The sequence below is a fragment of the Agelaius tricolor genome, unplaced genomic scaffold (assembly GCF_023055355.1).
Source record: "Agelaius tricolor isolate 1412-34295 unplaced genomic scaffold, bAgeTri1.0.p SCAF_30, whole genome shotgun sequence".
NCBI classification, from domain to species: domain Eukaryota; kingdom Metazoa; phylum Chordata; class Aves; order Passeriformes; family Icteridae; genus Agelaius; species Agelaius tricolor.
The window spans coordinates 4,586,625-4,611,695 of record NW_027269290.1 but is presented as its reverse complement, the minus strand read 5'-3'; the positions used below and the strand labels follow the sequence as shown (position 1 = coordinate 4,611,695).

The 25,071-nt window shown below is 51.6% G+C and overlaps 1 protein-coding gene across 2 annotated transcripts in view; it reads right to left on the bottom strand.

Annotated features, from left to right (window-relative positions):
* SLC45A3 (solute carrier family 45 member 3) overlaps positions 1–24,721 on the bottom strand; it is a 32,861-nt gene extending 8,140 nt beyond the window's left edge. The window contains exons 1-5 of one of the 2 annotated variants that reach the window (XM_071450090.1): positions 24,656–24,721; positions 24,159–24,246; positions 8,759–9,046; positions 3,157–3,520; positions 1,436–2,281 (exon numbers count right to left, since the gene is read on the bottom strand). In XM_071450090.1, the coding sequence (XP_071306191.1) occupies positions 1,436–2,281; positions 3,157–3,304 (994 nt within the window). In that variant the 5' untranslated portion in view covers positions 3,305–3,520; positions 8,759–9,046; positions 24,159–24,246; positions 24,656–24,721. Of the gene's footprint in view, positions 1–1,435; positions 2,282–3,006; positions 3,031–3,156; positions 3,521–8,758; positions 9,047–24,158; positions 24,247–24,655 lie in introns of those variants that run through there. The other variant, XM_071450091.1, reaches the window with a different exon arrangement.
* Positions 24,722–25,071: the final 350 nt, after the last annotated feature.

Genomic DNA, 25,071 nt, shown 5'->3' with positions numbered 1-25,071 from the left:
AGAACCAGGAGGTGTTTCCCAACCTTGTGCCACACTCTGGGAGCCATGGGAAAATGTTCTTTCCTGACCTATCTGCAGAAAGCCAAGTTTGCTGTAGGTTTGTTTTTTTTTTTTTAATTACCAACAGAGCTGAGCCCATCCCCAGCTCCCAGGAAACTTTTTTACCCCAGGGAATGTGGCAGCAGCTCTCTGGCCACAGAGAGAGGCACAACTTTCCCAGGCACTGGCCTGGGGAGGGCTGTGAGATCACAGAAAAGAACGAGAAACAATTCTTATCTCCTTTTGCTACACCTGTTATTGTGAACAGGTAAAATGTGCTATGGAGATTTGTTTACCAAAGGGTGGTTTCTTAATTAGCCAGTGGTGATGGTGTTTGGATTGGAGGACCAATTATATCCAGCTGTGTCTATAAAAGCAATGGGTTTCTTAATAAAAATGGAATCATATAATATGAATAATAAAGTAATGGATCAGCCTTCTGTGAATCACAGAGTCAATGCTGATTATTGCCTGGCCTGTGGTAATCACCTATCCTCTGAACAGAGAGAGACACAGCTCTCCCAGGAAAATCCTGGGAAGCTGTGGGAAACTTAGAGGAAAGAATTAAAACTGAAATTATTATCTCTCTCTCTGTAACCATTGTTTATAGGTATGGCTCTCCAGAGTGTGCTGTTCACAGCTCACCCATGGTGTGAGAGGTTTTCACTTTGACACCAATCAGGTCTCAGCTCAGCATGCCAGGCTATAAAAGTGGCACCATGTGGTTGTTTCTAATTAATGGCCAATCACAGTCAGCTGGCTCAGACTCTCTGTCTGAGACACAAGCCTTTGTTATCATTCTTTCTTTTTCCATTCTTATCTGGCCTTCTGATGAAATCCTTTCTTCTATTCTTTTTGTATAGGTTTAATATAATATGTATTATAAATACATTAATATTTATATATTTATATTAATAAATATAATATATATAAAAATATAATATATATAAATATATATATATTATATATTATATATTATATATTATATATAAATATATATTATATCTATTTATATATATATAAATATATATATTATATAAAAATATAATATATAAAAATATAATTAATAAATATAATATAAATATAATAATAACAGAGTCCAAGCCAGCTGACTGTGATTGGCCATTAATTAGAAACAACCCCATGAGCCCAATCCCAGATGCACCTGTTGCATTCCACAGCAGCAGATAACCATTGTCTACATTTTGTTCCTGAGGCCTCTCAGCTTCTTGGGAGGAAAAATCCTAAGGAAAGGATTTTTCAGAAAAGTTGTCTGCGACATTGGTTTAGTTTACTGCATTATTTTATCTTTTTATTTTCCCACCCCAATAGAGAACCTCTTTCTCCAGAGAAAGTTTGGCCTCGTTCAGATTCATAACACCCCCACACTGCTCACCTTCATCGTAGTGCCGCCGGGCCTCCGTGCCTGGCTTGGCCCTGGGCACGCCGTGGTACAGCCCCTCGCCAACAAAATCCGTGTAGAACAGCATGAAGGTCATCAGGGCCATCCAGCTGCACAGCTCGGCCACGAAGAGCCTCCGGATGACCCTGGGGATGCGGCAGTAGAGGCCGTGCAGCCGCGGCAGCAGCAGGCACAGCTTCCTCCCCGCCTGCAGCACCCGCCTGCCCTGCAGCAGGCACGGCCCTCGCGCCGCCCGCCAGCAGCAGCAGCGCCACAGGGACGGCTTTGGTGGCTTCGGTGGCTTTGGGGACGCGTCCTTGAGCGCTGGCCCGTCCAGGAGATCCCCCTGCACGGCCGCCTCCTCTGTCACAAACAGCGTGGCCAGCACACAGCCGAGGAAGATGAGGGCCAGCAGGGTGAAGAGGCAGCTCTGCTGGCTGCCCAGGTAGGGCGCCAGGAAGGCCCAGTCGATGGCGGGCAGCAGGTACCCAATACAGCCCCCCAGGCTGACCATGAAGGCGTACATGGAGAAGGCCTGGCGGCAGTTGTCCGGCTCCTGGAAGAGGTCAGAGAGCAGGGCCTCCAGAGGGGTGAAGCACACCTGGCCACAGAAATCCAGCAGGCCGATGCCCACGATGAGGAAGGCGATCTCCAGGGGCCGGGGGTTGAGGGCGCACAGGCTGGCCAGGCTGCTGGCGTGGGGGATGACAAAAAGGCTGAGCAGCACGCCCAGGCACAGCGCCCAGATGAAAGGTCTCCTGCGGCCGTAGCTGCTGTGCCAGTGGTCACTGGCCGAGCCGATGAGAGGCACAAAAACCAGCCCAAGCACGGGGCCTATCCCTGGGAAAGAGACACGGGGTGTTACAGGGACACAGCTGCTCTGTGTGCACTCCTAAAATGGGTGGTTTGTCAGTTTGGGAGGTGGCGGTGGGTCACAGCCCCTTTCCCTGCCCTCACTCACCCCCACCCTCCAGACTGCAAGGTTCAACAAAAAAAAACCCAGAAACATCCTTCCCTGTAGCCATGATATTTTCTGAAAAATCCTTGCCTTAGGATTTTTCCTCCTGAGAAGCTGAGAGGCCTCAGGAACAAAATGGAAGCAATGATTATCTGCTGCTGTGGGATGCAACAGGTGCATCTGGGATTGGCCATTAATTAGAAACAACCCCATAAGACCAATCCCAGATGCACCTCTTGCATTCTGTGATTGGCCATGAATTAGAAACAACTGCATGGGACCAATCCCAGATGCACCTGTTGCATTCCACAGCAGCAGATAACCATTGTCTACATTTTGTTCCTGAGGCCTCTCAGCTTCTCGGGAGGAAAAATCCTAAGGAAAGGATTTTTCAGAAAATATCATGGCTACACTTCCCTCTGTCCCAAACCTCAAAACATCCTTTCCTCTCCACCAGCCCTTAACCCCCAAACCATCCCTCCCTCAGAGAGGCGACAAAATCTCCCTCAGAGAGGTGACAAAAGCTGCCTACCCAAAACCATGGCCATGAACTTCTCCTCCATACCCCAACCATCCCTCCCCCAGAGAGGTGACAAAAGCTGCCTACCCAAAACCATGGTCATGAACTTCTCCTCCATACCCAAACCATCCCTCCCCCAGAGAGGTGACAAAAGCTGCCTACCCAAAACCATGGCCATGAACTTCTCCTCCATACCCCAACCATCCCTCCCCCAGAGAGGTGACAAAAGCTGCCTACCCAAAACCATGGTCATGAACTTCTCCTCCACGCCCACCTCCAGCAGCAGTGGTGGCACGTAGGTGATGCCAGCGGCCAGGCACACCTCCAGCCCGAAGGTCAGCGAGTTGACCAGCAGCAGCTGGGTCCTGCGGCTCTGCAAGGACATGCTGTCCCCTCAGTGGCACAGGGCTGTGTCCTGCCAGCTGCAGAGCTCCCAGGGATGCCCCCCAGGCAAGGATTGGAGCTTCCCGACTCGGGCTGCCGGGGAGATGCTGCTTCCCATTTTATCAACGGCCAAGGAACCGTCTGCTCCTCTTCCTCTTCTTGTGAGGCGTGGCAGGGATCCCACTGCAGGCTGCTCCTCCTGCTCACAGGCTGGGGACTGTGGGGAGCATTAAACACAGCAGGGAATGAGTTAAAAGCAGGGGCCACAGGGATGTGTCACTGCTGAAAGGGACAGCGCCCATCCCAGCAGGGTGGGGAGGGATGGGAAGAGGGGCAGGTGAGAGGATGAAAGCTCCATCCCTCGTTTATCTCCAAAGGAGGATGGAAAGCTCCATCCCAGGTTTATCTGCAAGGGTTTGTGGGGTAAAACCAGGGGCCACAGGGATGTGTCACCACTGAAAGGGACAGTGCCCATCCCAGCAGGGTGGGGAGGGGTCAGGAGAGGTGTAAGGATGAAAACTCCATCCCTGGCAGGTTTATTTCCAAGGATTTGTGGGGTAAAACCACAATGTGTCACCTCTGAAAGGGAGAGTCCCCATCCCAGCAGGCTGGGGAGGGAATGGGAGAGGTGGAAGGATGAAAACTCCATCCCTGGCAGGTTTATTTCCAAGGATTTGTGGGGTAAAACCACAATGTGTCACCTCTGAAAGGGACAGTCCCCATCCCAACAGGCCTGGGAGGGCCCAGGAGAGGAGGAAGGATGAAAACTCCATCCCTGGCAGGTTTATTTCCAAGGGTTTGTGGGGATGTGTCACCACTGAAAGGGACAGTCCTCATGCCAGCAGGCCTGGGAGGGGTTGGAAGAGGTGGAAGGATGAAAGCTCCATCCCTGCAGGATGGAAAGCTCCATCCCAGGTTTATCTCCAGGGTTTTGTGGGGTAAAACCAGGAGTTACAGGGATGTGTCACCTCTGAAAGGGACAGTGCCCATCCCAGCAGGGTGGGGAGGGAATGGGAGAGGTGGAAGGATGAAAACTCCATCCCTGACAGGTTTGTCCCCAAGGGTTTGTGACAGGTGAGACAGGGTTTGGGAAAGGCCAATCCTGCCCTGGGGGATTGATGACCTCTCTGTCCTGCCGGTGCAGATGGCACAGAGACAGAGGATTTGGGGTCTCCTCTCACAGGGAAATCACTCAAGAGCCCCTCCAATGATCAGAGAGTGCCTGCAGCCACATGGAGTCACCCCCAGAGGCCACCACAGCCCTGCCTGGTGACCAGAACACCCCTGGGCAGGTTCCAGGTTCTGGGGGAAGCAATTTCACCCAATCCCATCCCAGCCTAGTGACCAGAACACCCCTGTGCAGGTTCCAGGCTCTGGGGGAAGCAATTTCACCCAAACCCCATCTCCAGCATGGTGACCAGGACACCCCTGTGCAGGTTCCAGGTTCTGGGGGAAGCAATTTCACCCAAACCCCATCTCCAGCATGGTGACCAGGACACCCCTGTGCAGGTTCCAGGTTCTGGGGGAAGCAATTTCACTCAAACCCCATCCCTGCCTGGTGACCAGGACATCTCTGTGCTGCTCCCAGGCTCTGGGGGAGGTGATTTCACCCAAACCCCATCTCAGAATGGGGCACAGAGAACACTCAGTGCCTCCGTGGAGTTTCACAAACAAACCTGACCCACTTTAGCCTCATCTAACAGCAAATGGCAATTATCTTACTCATTAGACTGAGTCATTTATTTGCCCTGTAACTGCTCCCTTCTCTCCAGAGGGGAGAGGCCACGGGATGGGGACAGGGGCTGAGCAGATGCCTCTCAAACCCCCCAGGCTCGCCAGCAGCCAGCCCAGCAAAATTTGCTAAAAGCCCCTCGGGGAGGTGAGATCAGTGCTCCCTGAGCCCTCCAAAAGCACACAGGTGTGTGCAGGTACAGCAGGGAGAGTTCTGACACTTTTCTCTCCCCCCCTGTGTGGAGGGGGTGGCTGGGGGAGGCTGGCAGGGTGGGGGTGAGGCTCAGCCATCACTCCATCACTCTCTCTCTCTGTGGAGAAATGCCAATCCTGAGCTCAGGCTGCCAGTGCCACTCAATAAATACCAATTATTCCCCTTTGGGGACGGTCACTCCCTTCAGCTGTCACAGAGATCCCTCCTTTCAACATTTAAACGCCTTGCCCGAGGTCAAACAGCAAACAGAGGGGGGGGAAAATCAGAGGGGGAAAGGTTTTGTTCTAATCACCAGAGGCATCTTCAAAGGCAGCCTGGGCCAGGCTGAGCATCCCTCCAGCCCACCTTGCTCAGATGTGGCTCCACACAGGATGTGGCAGGGGGTGCCCAGCTGGAGTCCAGCCCCAGCATGAGGAATTTCAGCTCCAGCAGCTCCCAGAGTCACAAGGAAAAATTAACTGAGGCACTCAGCCCTAAAGGGGGATGTGATGCCCACTGCCTGCTGTGCTCTGGGGTGTGGGGAGCTCAGAGAGGGGGAGTTACCCCAAAAGAAACCCCAAACATCCAGTGAAAGATGCCTCACACAGATTCAAAGTTGATTTTTTGCCGTTTGCTGCTGTGACAGAGCTCTGGGGAGGCAGCAGGGACCTCTCCACCTGCCTGGGAATTCCAGTGTGGAGGCAGAGCTGGATTCCTTATCTGCAGGTAGGAACAGACCTCTCCTCCCCCTCCACACCCTCCCAGGGCTTCGAGGAGAAAACAAATCCCTGAAGCAACAACCGTGAACAGCCAGGGATGGGAAATCCCAACTGCAACAGAGCTGCAGATTAAACTGCAGCAGATGATGAGCTTCACCCCAACACCCATTCATTCCTCTGAAATTTTTTTTAATTTTCCACAGAAGAGAGACAGGGAAATGTGCTGGGTGGGGAAATCACCTGAACTGCAGATTTGGGAGGACAAGGGCTGGGAAAAGGAGATTTGGGAGGCTCAGGGAGTCAGGACTCACCTGCAGGTGGCAGATTTCTGAGGACAGGGGCTGGAAAAGGGGGTTTGGGAGGCTCAGGGAGCCAGGACTCACCTGCAGGTGGCTGATTTGGGAGGACAGGGGCTGGAAAAGGGGGTTTGGGAGGCTCAGGAGGGTTTGGGAGGCTCAGGGAGGCAGGACTCACCTGCAGGTGGCTGATTTGGGAGGACAGGGGCTGGGAAAGGGGGTTTGGGAGGCTCAGGGAGGTTTGGGAGGCTCAGAGAGCCAGGACTCACCTGCAGGTGCTCCCTGCAGCCCAGCCCAGGCTCCCAGCAGAAGCTGCTGCAGCGTTTGCAGGGCAGCAGAGGTGGAACCCAGCACAGGTTTGGTTTCAGGGCCCTCCCTCTGTGCTGATAACAGCAGTGTTGTTGTCACCGTGCCACCCCTGTGCCCCTTGCTGAGGCTGAGCAAACACTGCTGGCAACCCCTCAAAGGTGCTGCCCTGAGGAAACCCCAGCTCTGGGCTCACACCTGAATTTTGCCATTAAAAAAACCACCCTGAAATTCACATTTATCACCCTCCTTTGCAGATCTGCTGGTGCTCCAGCAGAGATTTAGGACGTGGGGTTGGTATTTTGTTTTTAAAGGCAACAAGATGGCCCTGCAGTGGCAGCCCCAGCAGCAGCAAGACCAAACACCCTCTCCTCAAACCCCTAACCCAATCTTTCCCAGGGGGATTCATGGACTTTGCAGCTCTGGCATAGAAGGAGTCAGGAAAATCCATCCCCAGCTGGGAGAACAGCAGCATGGGCAGCACCTGCCCATCCCACAGGGATTTTGGGGACCTTTCCCAGCCCCATGGGCACAGCTGGTGCAGGTGACACTGGCACTTCTCACCCTCCAGCCTCATTTCCCCAAATTCCCACAACAGGAACAGGGTTTGTCCTCTCCTCCTCAAGGAGCACCTTGACAAGGACAACAGCAATCCCCAAAAAGGGATTTTTAGAGGTTTCCTGCACTTGGGAGCAGAAGGGAGCCACATGTGGGCCTGTCCCACAGCTGCTCCCAGAGCTGGCGTGCCATGGGACAGACACCAGCTGCTGCTGCTCCTCTTCCCTCCCCAGGGAGAGCCAAACATCTCAAACCCATGGCTTCTAAAAACTCAAACCATCTCAAAACCATGGCTCTCTTTTAAAAAATCCAAAATCTCCAAAGCCACAGCTCTCTGGTTTGCTTTTAAAAAACCCAAAGCATCTCAAACCCATGGCTCTCTTCTAAAAAACCCAAAGCATCTCAAACCCATGGCTTTCTTCTAAAAAACCCAAAAATCTCCAAAGCCATGGCTCTCTTCTAAAAAACCCAAACATCTCAAAGCCATGGTTCTCTTTTAAAAAACCCAAAGCATCTCAAACCCATGGCTTTCTTCTAAAAAACCCAAAAATCTCCAAACCCATGGCTCTCTTTTAAAAAACCCAAACCCATCTCAAACCCATGGCTTTCTTTAAAAAACCCAAACCATCTCCAGACCCACAGCTCTCCTCTAAAAAACCCAAAATCTCCAAACCCATGGCTCTCTTTTAAAAAACCCAAACCATCTCCACACCATGGCTTTCTTTAAAAAACCCAAACATCTCAAAGCCATGGCTCTCTTCTAAAAAACCCAAAAATCTCCAAAGCCATGGTTCTCTTCTAAAAAACCCAAACCATCTCCACACCATGGCTTTCTTTAAAAAACCCAAACCATCTCCAGACCCACAGCTCTCTTTTTAAAAACCCAAACCATCTCCAACCCATGGCTCTCTTTTAAAAAACCCAAACATCTCAAACCCACAGTTTTCTTTTAAAAAACCCAAACCACCTCCAAAGCCACGACTCTCTTTTAAAAAACCCAAACCATTTCAAACCTATGGCTTTCTTTAAAAAAAAACCCAAACCATCTCCAGACCCATGCCTCTCTGGTTCTCTTTTAAAAACCCAAACCATCTCAAACCCATGGCTTTCTTTTAAAAACCCAAACATCTCCAAAGCCATGGCTCTCTGGTTTGCTTTTAAAAAACCCAAACCATGGCTCTCTTTTAAAAAAACCCAAACCATCTCCAGACCCACAGCTCTCTTTTAAGAAACCCAAACATCTCCAAACCATGGCTTTATTTTAAAGAACCCAAACCATCTCAAACCCATGGCTCTCTGGTTTGTTTTTAAAGCTTCCAAACCAAATTTTCCCTGCAGAGAAGCAGCAGATCAGCTCCCAGAGGCTGCCTCACCTGGCAGCCAGGTAGGAGGGCGGGTCCAGGGCAGGAGCAAAGCTTGGCTGGACAAGGGAAGAGGAGAAGGTGAAGCCAGGGAAGATTTTAGGAAAAAAAAACCAACCCCAAACACCTGGAAAAGGAGGATTTGCTGGGCATTGATGGACACACACAAAGGAACATCTCTTCCTCCTAAATCTTCCCAACACAGGGAAATCACATCTCAGCAGAGCTTAGAGTGAAGAGTGAGGGCTGGTTATTTTAAAAATAAAATTAATAAAATGTGGGTGTACTTACCTGGCAGAGAAAAACTCATTTCTTCCTGGAAGAATCCATGTCCTGCTAGTCCATAATCTCTGCTACTGGTACAGAGGGACCAAGGGATGATGGTGAATGTGGCTTTGTAGGCTTTGATTTGCAGTGGTTTGTGCAGCTCAACAGACAGCAGTGACCAGACACAGAGAATTTGGCTCAGGGTGAGGATGCTGAGGCACTGGAACAGCTTTCCCAGAGAAAACGTGGCTGCCCCATCCCTGCAAGTGTCCAAGCCCAGCTTGCAGCAGCCAGGGATGGTGGAGGGTGTCCCTGCATGAGGAACAAAATGAGATTTAAGATCCCTCCCAACCCCCAAACCATTTGATAATTTTATTATTGCTGAAGATTGCAATGCAAGATGTTTTCCATGACCATCTGTAGGGCAGATTACCTTTGTCAAGTCGGCAGTTTGCCTTATCTCTCTCTCTGAGTGACCACAATCACTCCTCCCTGGGAGGGAACATCTGCTGATAACAGCTATGGAATGTCCCTGCATGGCTGATAAGAACTACAGCATCCCATTGGGAGATGTGAGCCCAGGGGGAGGAGCCAAGCATTCCTACCTGGATATAATCTGGAGATTCTGGAACACCAGCACAGCTTCTGCACTGCATTGCCCAGAGGAACAGCAGCTGCCTCTTGCCCTGGATCTTCAGAGGCAGAGACTGCACCTTTCTCCAGGATCCCTGCTCCAGCAGAACCAGCCCTGGCACTGCAGGAGGGCTGAGCCACAATTCCAATGGTTCTGCTGCCAGCACCCTGACCCACAGGGTGTCAGGCTGGGTTCTGACTCTGGCAGTGTTGGTTTGGTTTACTGCATTGTTTATTTTATCTTTTTATTTTCCCTTTCCCTATTAAAGAACTGTTATTCCTGCTCCCATATTTTTGCCTGAGAGCCCCTTAATTTAAAATTTCTAGCAATTGGGAGGGGTGGGGAGGGTTTACATTTTCCATTTCAGGGGAGGCTCCTGCCTTCCTTAGCAGACTCCTGGCTTTCCAAACCAAGACAATTATTAATTATTTCTGCCCTGTCAGGGCTGCTTTACTCCCTTAGGAAGGGAAATCCCTTGGCTGAGGTGGGGCTGCTCCAGCCCAGGTGATTCACTCCTCACCTTCCCTGCCCAGGTTTGGCACCCAGAGACAGGGACAGGCAAAGAGCTCCCACTCACAACCCCAACATTGCATTTCCAACCTTCTGAGGGGCTCTTTGTGAATTCCCTGAAGCCCTTTGGAAGAAAGGGTGGCAGAGAGCTGCAGGGGGAGAGAGCTCAGGAGCAGCCAGGGCCTTTCACAGCTATCAGTGTCCATTCAGTGCTGCTGAATGGGAAATGCACCATGGAGAATAGCTCTGGCAGGCTCCTGGCACGGAATGGAACCCTCACCTGACCTCTCCTGACCCCCTCCCAAATCTCCTTGACCCCATTCACAGCTCGGGGAGGGGATGGATCCGGGCTCTGGGAATTAACCCCGCGTTTCCTTTGAGCCCTGGGGCTCCATTCTTGAGGAAAGAGCAGCAGCAGCCTGGAAATCCCCTCCAGAGCAGGGTTTGGGATCCCTCCCTCATCTCCCAGGGCAGGGCCCAGCAGCCAGGATCCCTCAGGCCATGGGAGCCACCAAGGGCCATTCCTGGTGGCAGCTCCAGCTTCCCCAGGGACACCCTGGATTTGGGGCATGGTTCTCTCTGCACTGCACCCCCCTGCAAGGGGATCCTGCTGCTCCCAGGGCTAAAATCCCGAGTCCTTTAGGGCACAGAGGGATCCCTGGCACAAGCACACAGCTGAGGGCGCCTCCATTTGGGAATGCACGGCCCATGGGGAATGCTGGCAGGCTGGAGGAAGCTCTGTCCTGCCCTTCACCCTCACACCTCCCACTCCAGGGATGTCCTAACCCCGTCCCAGAGCCTCTGTCCCGCAGCCTGCACCCTCCTGTGGCACAGCAACTGCTCCTGCCAGGATCCTTCCTCCCAGCAAAGAGCAGCCAGCTCCAGCCAGGCCTCCTCCTCCTCCTCCTCCTCCTCCTCCTCCTCCCATTCCAAACAGAGCTCCCTGTGCCTAAGGGGGTCACTGGCTCAGCAGAGGCCAGGCTGGCACTGCTGGAGCTCTCTGGGGCACAGACACGAGCCCAGGGCCATGCCAGGGCTGTGCCAGGGCCAGCAGCTCCCTGCTCCTGGCTGGGCTGCAGCCTCAGGCTGCCCGGGGCATCCATGCCAGGGGCAGGGGATGGGCACAGCCAGAGATGGGAACAGCTGGAGCTGGGCACAGCTGGAGCTGGGCACAGCTAGAACTGAGCTCAACTGGAGCTGGGCACAGCTGGAGCTGGGCACAGCTAGAACTGAGCTGAACTGGAGTTGGGCACAGCTGGAACTGAGCTCAACTGGAGCTGGGAACAGCTGGAACTGAGCTCAACTGGAACTGGGCACAGCTGGAACTGAGCTCAACTGGAGTTGGGCACAGCTGGAACTGAGCTCAACTGGAACTGGGCACAGCTGGAACTGAGCTCAACTGGAGTTGGGCACAGCTGGAACTGAGCTCAACTGGAGTTGGGCACAGCTGGAACTGAGCTGAACTGGAGTTGGGCACAGCTGGAGCTGGGAACAGCTGGAACTGAGCTCAACTGGAGTTGGGCACAGCTGGAGCTGTGGCACCCTGAGTCCTGCAGCCAGCAGGGTTCAAGGCTGCTGGGATGCCCCTCAGCCTCAGCCTCACTTCACCCTCATCCTCACCCTCACCTCATCAGGAGCTCCCCACAGCTGAGTTCAGGTCAGGGCTGAGGGGCTGAAAAGCCCCAGTAAAGCCCAGCTCAGCTGCTGAGGGATCTCCAGCCTGGGCTGGCATCTGTGCTGGTGCTCAGCAGGGTCTGGCAGCGTTGTACCCACTCAGGACTGGCATCTCCTCACCAAACTTCATCAAGCAAAACCTCCCAGACTCCTCAGCACTCCCGACACCCCCAAAATCAGCAGAATTTCAGCCCCGAGAGTCTCAGCCCTCGTGGTCACGCTCCCCTGAGCCGGTGTCAGGGTTGCTGCAGCATTTCCAGCCCTCAGACAAGCTTGGCTGGCTGCACAGCAGAGCCCCAGCTTTGTTTTGCTGCTGCACGACCCAAGCTCTTGCTTTTATTCATGAGAGGAGCCCCCGTTCCGGAGCAGGAGGGGAAATGAGATGATCTGCTTCTGCTTTTCACTCATTTCTGCTGCTTAAAGACTGTCCCCATCACCCCTGGCACTTGATCCAAATCAACCTCTCCCCCCAGGGTCTTTCTTCTCTGCTTATTATTTTTTTTTTCCTTTTTTTTTTTTTTCAAGCAGAAGAATCAAAATGTAAATTCAACTGGAAAGGGGGAAAAAATCAGCCCCCTCCAGGTGCCCCCTTCTCCTCAGTGTGGGGACGGGCACAGATTATATCCAGCACCACATGACCAGGGCCTGTATTTATGTGTCAGAGTGTAAAACCCACCCTGCTGAGCTGCCTTTTCTCTGCCTGGGGCTGGGGGCTTCTGCTCTGCGTCTCCTCCAGCAGCCCCACAAAGGGGATTAAGGAGAGCCCCTCAGCCCTGCAGAGTAATCCATCAAATTATCCCTTGTTGGCGTTGCTGTCCTCTTCAGGGGAAAGAAAAAAAAAAAAAAAAGAAAGAAGAAAAAAAGCCCTCCAAAAGCTTTTAAAAGCACTGAAATTACACTTGAGCCTGAAACACTCCACCCAGCTGCTGGAGCCCTCAGCACAATGGGCTGGTTGTGAAGGGGATCCCGGCAAGTGAGGAGCAAGGAAAAAGAGATGGACACTTAAAAAGGGCAGCGGCCTCCCCAGGGCTGCAACCCCAACAGGTGCCTCAGACCCCCCATTCCCCTGAGCCTGCAGCTAAAGATTCAAATTTTTCATCTAAATATTTCAAACTGGGAGCTGCTCTGAGATCTCCTTGTCCCCCCAGCCACCTGCAGCAGATCCGGCCCTGCAAGGCTGGCTGGGCACCCACTGAGAGGGAATTTGGGGATTCAGACCCTGCAAGGCCGGCAGGGCACCCCAGTAACCACTGAGAGGGAATTTGGGGCCTCAGACCCCCCCATTCCCCAGAGCCTGCAGCTAAATATTCAATTTTTCATCTAAATATTTCAAACTGGGAGCTGCTCTGAGATCTCCTTGTCCCCTCACCCATCTGCAGCAGATCCAGCCCTGCAAGGCTGGCTGGGTACCCACTGAGAGGGAATTTGGGGCCTCAGACTCCCCCATTCCCCAGAGCCTGCAGCTAAATATTCAATTTTTCATCTAAATATGAAAATATTTAGATGAAAAATTGAAAAAATATTTAAACTGGGAGCTGCTCTGAGATCTCCTTGTCCCCTCACCCATCTGCAGCAGATCCAGCCCAGCAAGGCTGGCTGGGCACCCACTGAGAGGGAATTTGGGGTGCTGGGATGGGTTTGGTGAGCTCTGATGGCCCCATGGATGCAGCCTCAGAAGAGGTGAGCCCCCAACAAACTGGAGCTGGGATCACAAACTGGGATCACCCCAACAAACTGGGGCTGGGATCACAAACTGGAATCACCTCAACAAACTGGAGCTGGGATCACAAACTGGGATCACCCCAACAAACTGGGGCTGGGATCACAAACTGGGATCACAAACTGGGATCACCCCAACAAACTGGGACGGGGATCACAAACAGGGGTCACCAAGTGCTTACCCCAACAAACTGGAGCTGGGATCACAAACTGGAATCACAAACTGGGATCACAAACTGGGATCAGCCCAACAAACTGGAGCTGGGATCACAAACTGGAATCACAAACTGGGATCACAGAGTGCTAACCCCAACAAACTGGGGCTGGGATCACAAACAGGGATCACCCCAACGAATTGGGGCCGGGATCACAAACTGGGATCACAAACTGGGATCACCCCAACAAACTGGGGCTGGGATCACAAACTGGGATCACAAACTGGGATCACAAACTGGGATCACCCCAACAAACTGGGGCCGGGATCACAAACTGGGATCACCCCAACAAACTGGGGCTGGGATCACAAACTGGGATCACAAACTGGGATCACAAACTGGGATCACCCCAACAAACTGGAGCTGGGCAAAGAGAAGAGCAGAGCTGGTGGCACTCAGAGCACCCACGTGGCCCCAGGGGCCAGCTCAGCACTGAGCACCCCGACACAAAACCCCTGAGTTAAAAAACCACCAGTGCTGAGTGAGACAGAAGCGTTTCCCCATCTGCCACGGGGAGCAGGCAGAAGCCCTCAGTGCTCTGCTCTTGTGAGCCCTCCTGCCTGCTCACATGGCTGGGAAAATGGGAAGTGAAACTGGAACTTGTTGTTTGCAGCTGGAGCAGAAATGCCGTGTGAGGGGACAGCTGACCCCTCTGCAGGCCAGCTCTGCCCCAGCACTTCTGGCTTTATGTGGAAAATGACAGTCACAGGGCCAGCCAGAGGAGTCTCAGCAGTGGCTCTGGGGTGGGAAGGACAGTTCTGGTGTCTCAGCAAAACCCAGGGGCCAGAGCAAAGCCAAGGCTGGACACGAGGCTGCAAATCCAACCCCTGGGCTGTGGAGCAGCTCAGGAACAAATGGGGGAGTTTCAGGAGGATGAGGGGTGTCCCTGACCCCAAACTGTGCCCACACAGGGGTCAGACAAATTTCATCCCAGCAAGAGCCACCAGGACCCAAAACTGAACCCCAACATCCCATCCTCCTTTGGCCAGGAGCTTTTTCCTCAGGAAAAAAAGGGAATAACCCAAACTCCACACATGCTCCAGGCACACATTTCCAGGAGCCACCAGCACCCAAAACTGAACTCCAGCCATCCCATCCTGCTTTTGCCAGGAGCTTTTTCCTCAGGAGAAAAAAGGAATAACCCAAACTCCACACATGCTCCAGGCACACACTGCCAGGAGCCACCAGCACCAAAAACTGAATTCCAGCCATCCCTGCACCTGAACTCTCTCCATCCTGCTTTTGCCAGCACCCAAAACTGAACTCCAACCATCCCTGCTTTTGCCAGGAGGTTTTTCCTCAGGAGAAAAAAGGAACAACCCAAACTCCACACATCTTCCAGAACCCCTCTGGCTGCAAATTTTGGGAGCCTGACCTCGTGCTCCTCCTCAAAGGAGACACTTGGAGCCCTGGGCACACACCCAGGGCCCTTCAGCAGTCAAAGGCTGCTCAGGCCATCTCCCCATAGCAATTTTGTGCCCCACAGTCCCAGTTATTTGTGTCCCTGCTAAAAGATCCCTCAGGCAGCCCTCTGACCTCCCCTGGCAGGTTGGGGGCTTTCTCCCTCTCTGTTTTCTGTCTGTAAAATGAGGTCATGGCTTTGAAGCAGACAAAAGAGCCTTTGCAGGGTGAAGAACAGCCCCAGGACAGCTGGGAGAGCTGAGCCCCAGCACTCACAGCCCAGGGCTCTGGCATGGCAATGGGCAGAGGGAATGAAGCAAAACTCTCCAAATATTTTAAACTGGGAGCTGCTGTGAGATTTCCTTGTCCCCCCACCCCTTTTCACCCTCCCATTCACCCCTCTGGCCACAGAGAGGAGTTTTTGTGCCAATGTCGCATCAGAGGGGAAGGTGTGCAGGCAATAATGGGAATTTTCTGGGCTGTTTTAAGGGCAAAATCCACATCTCAGAGCTGTAAAAAAAAAATCACAAAACAGTTTCACGTGCCTGGCTCTGCCTCCTGCCTGCAGCACATCATCAACCCCTGGGGGTTAATGAGGGGCCTCAGATCACTGGGAGACTTTTCCTTATCGCGACAGAGCAGCCACCAGGCCTGGGCCTGAAAACGGCAGATTCCACAATTTTATTTTTGCCTGATAATTGCAAAGATAAGGAGCAATCAGATTTTTATTTCCCGAGGCAGATAAGTTTCACTGGAAGGTCTTGATGGAGAACTTAAGGAGCTTTTGGCTTTCCCCCTTCTCACTATCGGTTTAATGTGCTGTGGACTCACAGCATGCAGGGGTTTAACATTCACCAAAACAAATAGAGCAGTGAGGAATATCTGGAAGGGAAATTTTCCACTTTAAAAAGAAAGGAAAAAAAAAAAAAAAACAAAACCAAAAAAACCAAGGAGGTTCAAAGCTGCCATTTCTCCAGGAGGTGGATGGAGTGAGGCATTTTTACCACCCCCTCACTCCCCACCCAAACAGGAACCTCACTTTCTATTTTGAGCTCTGGAAAGAACATCAGCCCTGAATAAATTATTAGCTTTTTTACTAATTAGGCATGGGGTTCAAGTTGAAAGCTGCCTGGATTTTGCAGAGCCCTCTGAGGGGTTCTGTGGCACAGGGCACGAGGGGGACAGGCAGGAAGGAGCTCTGAGAGCTGAAATTTCTCCCTGTTTGCTGTTAACAACAGGAATGGAAGTTTGTGCAGCAAACACTGAGCAGGGGCAGGATTTTCTCTCCATGCCAGGCTGCCTCTTGCCATTGTTTGCTGGGGTAAAGTTCAGAGAGCCACAAATGAGGCCCAGAGATCTCTGATATTCCTGCAGAGTGCCCTGGGCACACAGCCAGGGCACCTGGGGCTGGCACCCAGCCCCTTCCTGGGCCACGCTGGCTGTGCCACCACAGGGACAGCCCAAAGGCTCATCTGTGGGAAATGGGTTTGGGGAGAGCCCTCAGGGCCTGACAGAAGGCACACCCAGGGTGAATATGTGTGCAAACTTTGGGGAATGGCATCTACAGCGTGGTGTGGCTAAAGCTGGCAGGAAAAGAAATGCTTATAGGGTTTTGTGATTTGGAAATAGTTAATTTCTGATTGTGATGCCGTGAATTATACCATATTATATATATAATATTATTATATATAATATAATTAGATTTATATTATATTATATTTTCTATATTATATTATATTATCTATTATATTTTCTATACTATATTATATTTTATCACCTATTATCTATTTTATTCTATTAATTCTATTCTATTAATTCTATTCTATTAATTCTATTCTATTACATATAAAATAATTATATATAATTATATATAATATACTATATCATTATATATCATATTATATATTATAGTCTATTATACTATATAGTATATAGTATATATTATATTATATTATATTATCGATTTTATTTTATTATATACTATATTATTATATACTACATTACATTATATTACATTATATTATATTATAGTACATTATATTACATTATATTATATTATATTACATTACATTACATTATATGTAACATCTGTATTGTCTCATCCTTCTCACAAGACTGAAAATGGAATAAAACTTTTTAAAACACCTCTCAGTTACCCCATCTCTGGGTCAGGAAAGGGTTTAACCCAACACTCATCCTCTGCTCTCAGCCTGGGATGGATGGGAGGCTCTGGGGGCAGCACAAGCCCAGCCTGGCTTGGAGAACCACAGGTGAAGGAGTCCCTGTAGGATCACCTTCCCAACAGATCACCTTCCCACATCCTCCAGCCTGAGTGAAGGCATCTCAGCCACTGAGGCTGCAGGAACTTCCCCTGAAACAATATCCATGGGCTAGAAAGGTTTAATAGCTGGGAAGCGTCCGTCTGTCCTTCCTTCCCTCCCTGCAGCCATCCCCTGTGTCATTCCTGAGCTCTGCTTTGGATTTGCACACTCAGGGCCTCCCCAGCTCTGTCCTAGACCTGGCTCAGTCAGTCCCCATCCAAAGCCACCCCAGCTCAGTCAGTCCCCATCCAAAGCCAGCCCTCAGGCCCAGCTCAGTCAGTCCCCATCCAAAGCCACCCCTGCAGGCCCAGCTCACTCAGTCCCCATCCAAAGCCAGCCCTCAGGCCCAGCTCAGCCAGTCCCCATGGAAAGCCAGCCCTCAGGCCCAGCTCACTCAGTCCCCATCCAAAGCCACCCCAGCTCAGCCAGTCCCCATCCAAAGCCACCCCTGCAGGCCCAGCTCACTCAGTCCCCATCCAAAGCCAGCCCTCAGGCCCAGCTCAGCCAGTCCCCACCCAAAGCCACCCCAGCTCAGTCAGTCCCCACCCAAAGCCAGCCCTCAGGCCCAGCTCAGTCAGTCCCCATCCAAAGCCACCCCTGCAGGCCCAGCTCAGTCAGTCCCCACCCAAAGCCACCCCAGCTCAGTCAGTCCCCACCCAAAGCCAGCCCTTCAGGCCCATTAGCTGCTCACTCGGCCTTGGCCAGGGCACAGCAGCCTTTTGTTCCAGCTGCTCCCGCCGCCCCTGGTGCACGAATCGTTTGTCACCAATGTTCCCAACAGGAATTGTTTGTGTCCAACACTCCAAAATGTACAGGAATTGTTTGTCACCAGCACTCCCAAACACACAGGATTGTTTGTCACCCATATTCCCAACAGGAATCATTTGTCACCAACATTCTCAACAGGAATCATTTGTCACCTACGCTCCCAAACACACAGGAATAATTTGTCACCAATCTTCCCAACATGAATGGTTTGTCACCAACATTCCCAAAGGCACAGGAACCGTTTGTCACCAATATTCCCAACAGCAATTGTTTGTCACCCACATTCCTAACAGGAATTTTTTGTCACCAACACTCCCAAACGCACAGGATTGTTTGTCACCCATATTCCCATCAGGAATCATTTGTCACCTACATTTCTAACAGGAATTGTTTGTCACCAACATTCCTAAAGGCACAGGAATCATTTGTCACCCACACTCCCACCAGGAATTGTCACCCATATTCCCAAAGGCACCTCTGGATCCCAGCAGTGGCCATACAAAGCCCTCCCTGTCCCCTTTGCCGTACCTGGCACCCCAGCCCGCTGCCACTGTCCCCTCCCTGTCCCTTTGTGCTCCAGCTCGGGGTTTATGGGCCCTGCTGACCCCCAGGGAAGAGCTCACCCCGTGACCACAACAATCCCTTATTGTCTGTGCACAGCTCCAAGGCAGAGCTCGGGAATTGTGCCAGAATCCAGAGTGAGGTAGGCAGTGATCACAGGGAGAGCTCTAACAGGGCACCCTGTGTCAGCCCAGCTCCTGGAGGTGACCAAAAACCACTCTGGGTATCAAATCCCCACACTGAAGTGACCCCACAGCCCTGGGAGAGGGGAAGGAACAGGAAAACATCCTGGAGCAGGGGCAGATCCAGCCCAACATTCCCCAGAAAAGGCACAAAATCACCATCAGGGACAAAATCACTCACCAGGTACAGCTAAATTGGAGGGGTTTGTTAACACCCACTTCAAATCCCACCCAACAGCCAGCTCTGCTCATTAATCCCAAATTAAGAACATGGAATTGGGATGCAAAGGCACAAAATCACTCACCAGGTACAGCTAAATTGGAGGGGTTTGGTCAGACCCACTTCAAATCCCACCCAAAAGCCAGTCTGCTCATTAATCCCAAATTAAGAGCAGGGAACTGGGATGCAAATCAGCAGCAGAGCTGAGGTCTGAGCCTCACCTCAGCCTCTCCATGCAAGTCAGATCCCAGCAGGATTCACTCCTCCTGTTTGGGAAGCAAAGTGTGATCCAGGGATTTTCCTGCATGCCCCATTTCACCCAAAGTCTCAAGGCATAAATCTAAAGCAGGATTTCAGTGCTGCCCACAACTCTGTGCACATTGTTCCTGGGGCTGGCTCCAGCCTGCCCTGTGAGAACATTAATTATCAATTATAATGTTATAATGTATAATTATAATTATCAATTAATGTCTTCTGAGTGCTGACAACCTGCACGGATTTGAGTCACTGCACTCATTGTATTTCTGTTTTTCCTGAAGTCCCAGCTCCTGCAGACAAACCACCACAGAGAACTTCAGCTCCCAACAAAACAAAGGTGGGAAAAAAAAAAACAAAACACCAAAACAGCTCCTTTGATTGAAGGGAAAAAACTTTCACACCTCACAAACCAACCCCAGCACCCGACATTGTTTTATTTTCAAATAAACCTCAAACTTTGCCAGAGGCCATCCTTGAACTTCCTGAGTGTTCCAGCCCTGGCCAGGATGAGAATTCACCTGCAAGCCACCAAAAGCTGGCTCTGAAATGCCCAGAATTCACCTGCAAGCCACCAAAAGCTGGCTCTGAAATCCTCAGAATTCACCTGCAAGCCACCAAAAGCTGGCTCTGAAATGCCCAGAATTCACCTGCAAGCCACCAAAAGCTGGCTCTGAAATCCCCAGATCAACAAGCCACCAAAAGCTGGCTCTGAAATGCCCAGAATTCACCTGCAAGCCACCAAAAGCTGGCTCTGAAATGCCCAGATCAACAAGCCACCAAAAGCTGGCTCTGAAATGCCCAGATCAACAAGCCACTAAAAGCTGGCTCTGAAATGCCCAGAATTCACCTGCAAGTCACCAAAAGCTGGTTTTGAAATGCCCAGAATTCACCTGCAAGCCACCAAAAGCTGGCTCTGAAATGCCCAGAATTCACCTGCAAGCCACCAAAAGCTGGCTCTGAAATGCCCAGATCAACAAGCCACCAAAAGCTGGCTCTGAAATGCCCAGATCAACAAGCCATGAGGTTCCTGGGTGAAGGACAGGGCCAGAACTCGGGATGTGCACTGAGGGCATTTTCTTTTAGCTCATGTGCAGCAGCAGAGAGGAGGAAAAAATGGTTCAGAGCAGCAAATCAGGCACCTGCTCCTTGCTGTGTGTGTTCCACCCCCAGACAAAGGAGCCTTTGGGACCACATTCCTCCTTATTTTGCCAGACAATATTCACGGGGGTCTGTTTCTCCTCTTTCCACAGGCTGGCAAAATGTTAAGCAAATATTTGGGAAGGGCCAGAGGAACTGACATTTTAGGATATGAAAACAAGGAGGAAGGGCACAAACTGGAGGAGGGGGGGACCTCCAAGGAGCACCAGGCAGACAAACAGGAATGGAATGGTGGCCTCAGAGTCCCAGTCTCAGCTTTGTTTTCTCAGCAAGCAGCCCCACAGCTCGGAGGGTTGGGCACATCAGCAACTTCTGCAGCTCCATGAGGCAGGGCCAGCCCCTTGCAGCAGCGAGGAGCAGCAGCAACACAAGGAACAGGACAGGTCTCCCACCATCAGCCTGAGATAACCAAACACTGGGGCACAGAACTGCTAAATAATCCCGTATTTTTATTATTTTTCCCGTTTTCCTCTTCTTTTCTTCTTGACTGCCTTGCAGGGATGGTTTTAAAACTTCCCCCTGCTTCTGAAAGGCCAGGATTCCTCCCTGAGGGTCTCCATGCCCTTCCTCAGCCGAGCTGGGGGTCCCTGCCCTCACAGGGACAGCCTGGATGTCTGACATGGCACAACCAGAAACCAAGAAATCAGCGCTGGGAAGAGCTGGGAGCTGCTCACGAGCCTCTCGTGACTCCCTTGCTGCACACTCAGCTTGAATCACGGGTTAAACAGGGCTGAGGGGGCACCAGGGTGGCTCTTTGAGCTGGGTTTTAGCACTTTGGGGTGAGTTTTTAGCAGTTTGAGCTGGGTTTTAGCAGTTTGGGCTGGGTTTTAGCAGTTTGAGCTGGGTTTTAGCAGTTTGGGGTGAGTTTTTAGCAGTTTGGGCTGGGTTTTAGCAGTTTGGGCTGGGTTTTAACTGCTTGGGATGGGTTTTAACTGCTTGGGATGGGTTTAAGCTCTTTTGGATGAGTTTTTAGCAGTTTGGGATGAGTTTTTAGCTGCTTGGGATGGGTTTTTAGCTGCTTGGGATGAGATTTTAGCTCTTTGGGATGCATTTTTGGCTGTTCGGGATGAGTTTTTAGCTCTTTTGGATGAGTTTTTAGCAGTTTAGAATGAGTTTTTAGCAGTTTAGAATGAGTTTTTAGGTGCTTGGGATGAGTTTTTAGCAGTTTAGGATGAGTTTTTAGTTGCTTGGGATGCATTTTTAGCAGTTTAGGATGAGTTTTTAGCTGTTTGGGATGGGTTTTTAGCTGTTCGGGATGAGTTTTTAGCTCTTTTGGATGAGTTTTTAGCAGTTTGGGATGAGTTTTTAGCTCTTTGGGATGGGTTTTTAGCTCTTTGGGATGGGTTTTTAGCTCTTTGGGATGGGTTTTTAGCTGTTTGGGATGAGTTTTTAGCTCTTTGGGATGGGTTTTTAGCTCTTTGGGATGGGTTTTTAGCTCTTTGGGATGAGTTTTTAGCTGCTTGGGATGAGTTTTCAGCTGCTTGGGATGGGTTTTTAGCTGCATGGGATGGGTTTTTAGCTCTTTGGGATGGGTTTTTAGCTGCATGGGATGGGTTTTTAGCTGCTTGGGATGGGTTTTCAGCTGCTTGGGATGAGTTTTTAGCCACCAGGAGCTGTGCCAGGCTGGCTGCCCACTCCAGGAGCCACAGGGCACCATCACCACATGGAATTACTTCCAAACAGAGGAAATCCAGCCCATTTTGGGTTCTGTACCCACTTTGGGTTCTGTACCCATCCCTTCTGCTCTCCCTGCTCCTGACAAGGTTTTACAGCTGCAATTCTGCTGACCCCAAGCACCACCTCCCTTCCCTCTGCTCCTTTCCCTCCTGGGTCCCTCAGAGCCTCAAATCCATCAAAAACCTCCCCAAATTTCCCCCAGCCAAGCCAAGCTTTGCTCTGATGTTGCCTCAGCCGTGATGAGGAGACAGCAACTCCTTAAAGAGCACCTAAAGCAGCCCCTCCTGGGGGACAAACACAAACTCAGAGCTCTGATTTTAAGGATTCCCACACTCTGGAAGGCTCAGCCACCCCCTCTGTGACAAAAACGCTGCAGAAATCTGAAGGGAGTAAATCACAGGAGGAAAACAGACCCTGAGCACAGCACTAAAGTGATTTTTTAAATTATTTTTAGGAGTTTAAACTCCCAATGCCATCAAGAGAGGCACAAGAGCCCAAGCATCACCCTGAGCTCTGTTCTGAGGCTTTGGCTGAAGAGAAAAGAGATGAAACTCGGGGAGGAAAAGCCAAAATCACCCCTCCTCCCCTCCCCAGCACTGCCACTTGAGTGCTCCAGCGAAATAAACAGTTTGGGGAAAAGGTTACCAAGAGTTTATGCTAAACATCATTTCCTAGGGACTCTGGCAAAGATAAAGTAGACCCAGGGCTGTGTTTTTTAACTCAGGGATCAGCCCAGTGATTCCAGCCTCTCCCAGCACAGACATGGGCAAAAAATCTGCTGATAAAAATGGGATTTTGCTCCTTTTTGCTGCTGGTGGAGTTGGTTTGGAGCATGTGGAGGTGTCCACCAGTGCTCACAGGGGATGGTGCTGGTTCTGCACCTTCCAGCAGCCTCCTGATGCTCACTGGGACCTGCAGAAGGGGACACAGCACCCACAGAAATCACCACAAACTCCCTGTCTGTAGGGGAATATCCCCAAAGCAGCCACAGCAAGGAGAATTCCCTCCCTAAATCCCAAAATCTGGGGATTTATATCCCCTGCAAAGCTCTCATTTAATTTGCTGTTAATTCTGGAGATTCTTGTGATTCTTGTTATCCATACCAAATTTCTAATCCTTTTTTTTTTTCACTCCCAAATCCTATCAGTCAAGCGCTCTGTGGCAATAAAATCCAGAGTTTTACTCTTCTGTGGCAATAAAATCCCGAGTTTTAGGCACAGCCTGGAATCCCAGGGTTGGCAATCTGGTTCCAGTGCCACTCCCCACAAGGGGAAGCAGCTCTGGATGATGCCAGAAAGTTCAGGCAGCAGCAAATATTTAAAAACAAAAAAAAAAAAAGAAAGAAAGAAAGAAAGAAAATTGCAGGTGGGGTGAATAATAGAAAAGGTTTCAAGGCTGGTACATGTTTTTCAGGAGTGTCTGCATGACTTCAGTGCCCAGGTCATTTGGGTACTTTTGAAGTTCTTACTCATGTTCTATTTCTATAAATTTGGAGATATTCTCATGTTACACGTGTGAAGGCTGCTCTCCTGAATCACACCTAGAACCAGAACAGGGCAAAAATGGCATTTTGAGCCTGGCCACTTTCTCTGTGCTGCTCGTGAGCCTGACAGCTCCAGGTGGGCACCAGGAAAGCTCCAGGTGGGCACCAGGAAAGCTCCAGGTGGGCACCAGGAAAGCTCTTTCTCTTCCACTTTTACGTTTATTTGTAACATAAAAATGGAAATCGAGCATCTTGCCAGGTCTGGCCATCACCAGCATAAAATGAATAAATTTCATTTCGTGCTTCTCCCTTCCTCCTGAAGCTGTCATCCGTGGGAAGACAAACGAGCCGGGGAGTTTATGTATCATAAACAACTCCAGCGTTTTACCACCAAAACCTCGAGCCTGCCAAAGTCTGGAATCCCTGGAATTATCCCCATTGTGGCATTTGGGGACAGCTTGAGGCAGCAGAGCTGGAGGGGAGGCACCAAACCCAAACACAACCGGGGGTAATGAAAATGAGTATTTCCTTACAGGGGGGTAATGAAAATGAGTTTTTCCTTACAGGGGGGTAATGAAAATGAGTTTTCCATTACAGGGGGTAAAGAAAACTCCCTCTGCTCGGGTTCTAGGGATTCACTCACCTGTCCCCGCAAGTCTTCAGGATTCCTGGGAGTCCATCCCGCTGCCCAAACTCTGCCCGCTCAGGAACCTTCAAACCTCGCGGTGTCCCTGCAGGAATGAGGAGTTTGGGAAGAGCTCGGGGAGGGCGGGACACCCTCCCCAGTCCCTCCTGCTCCGCTTTTTTTTGTTTTTGTTTTCCCGCAGGAGCATCAGCCCCGGAGCGCCTCCTCCTCCTCCTCTTCCTCCTCTTCCTCCCGCGGGCAGCGCCGCCGTCCCGGCCGGAGCCGGCGGGCAGCGCTCGGTGCTGCAGGAGCGGAGGGAGCCCCGAGAGCCCCGGGATGTGCCCGGAACCCCCGGCGAAGGCGGCGGGAGCCGCATCCCGGCACCGGCAGCGGCATCGCGGGGCAGCCACAGCCGCATCCCCCCGGCCCGGCCCGGCCCGGCCCGACCTGACCCCGTGCCCAGCCCCGTGCCCAGCGCCCCCGCATGCCGTGCCCAGCCCCGTGCCCGGCCGTACCTCGGCGGCAGCCGGGGCTCAGCGCGGCGCCCGCGCCTCCGCCGCCGTTTAAAGCGCAGGTTGGGCGGGCAGCGAGCATGCGCTGCTGCGGGCGGGGCTCCCCCCGCCACGGCACCCCCGCCCCGCGGCCGCACCGGACGAGCATCCCGCAAGCCGCCGGGAGAACGGCCCCGATCCCGCGGAGCCGGTGCCCGCAGCCCCGCGGGGAGAACGGCCCCGGTGCCCAAAGCCCCGCGGGGAGAACGGCCCCGGTGCCCAAAGCCCCGCGGGGAGAACAGCCCCGGTTCCCAAAGCCCCGATCCCGCAGTCCCGGTGCCCTCAGCTCCGAGGGGACAACGGCCCCATCCCCGCAGCCCCGGTGCCCGCTGTTCCGATCCCGCAGCCCCGCGGAGACAACGGCCCCATCCCCGCAGTCC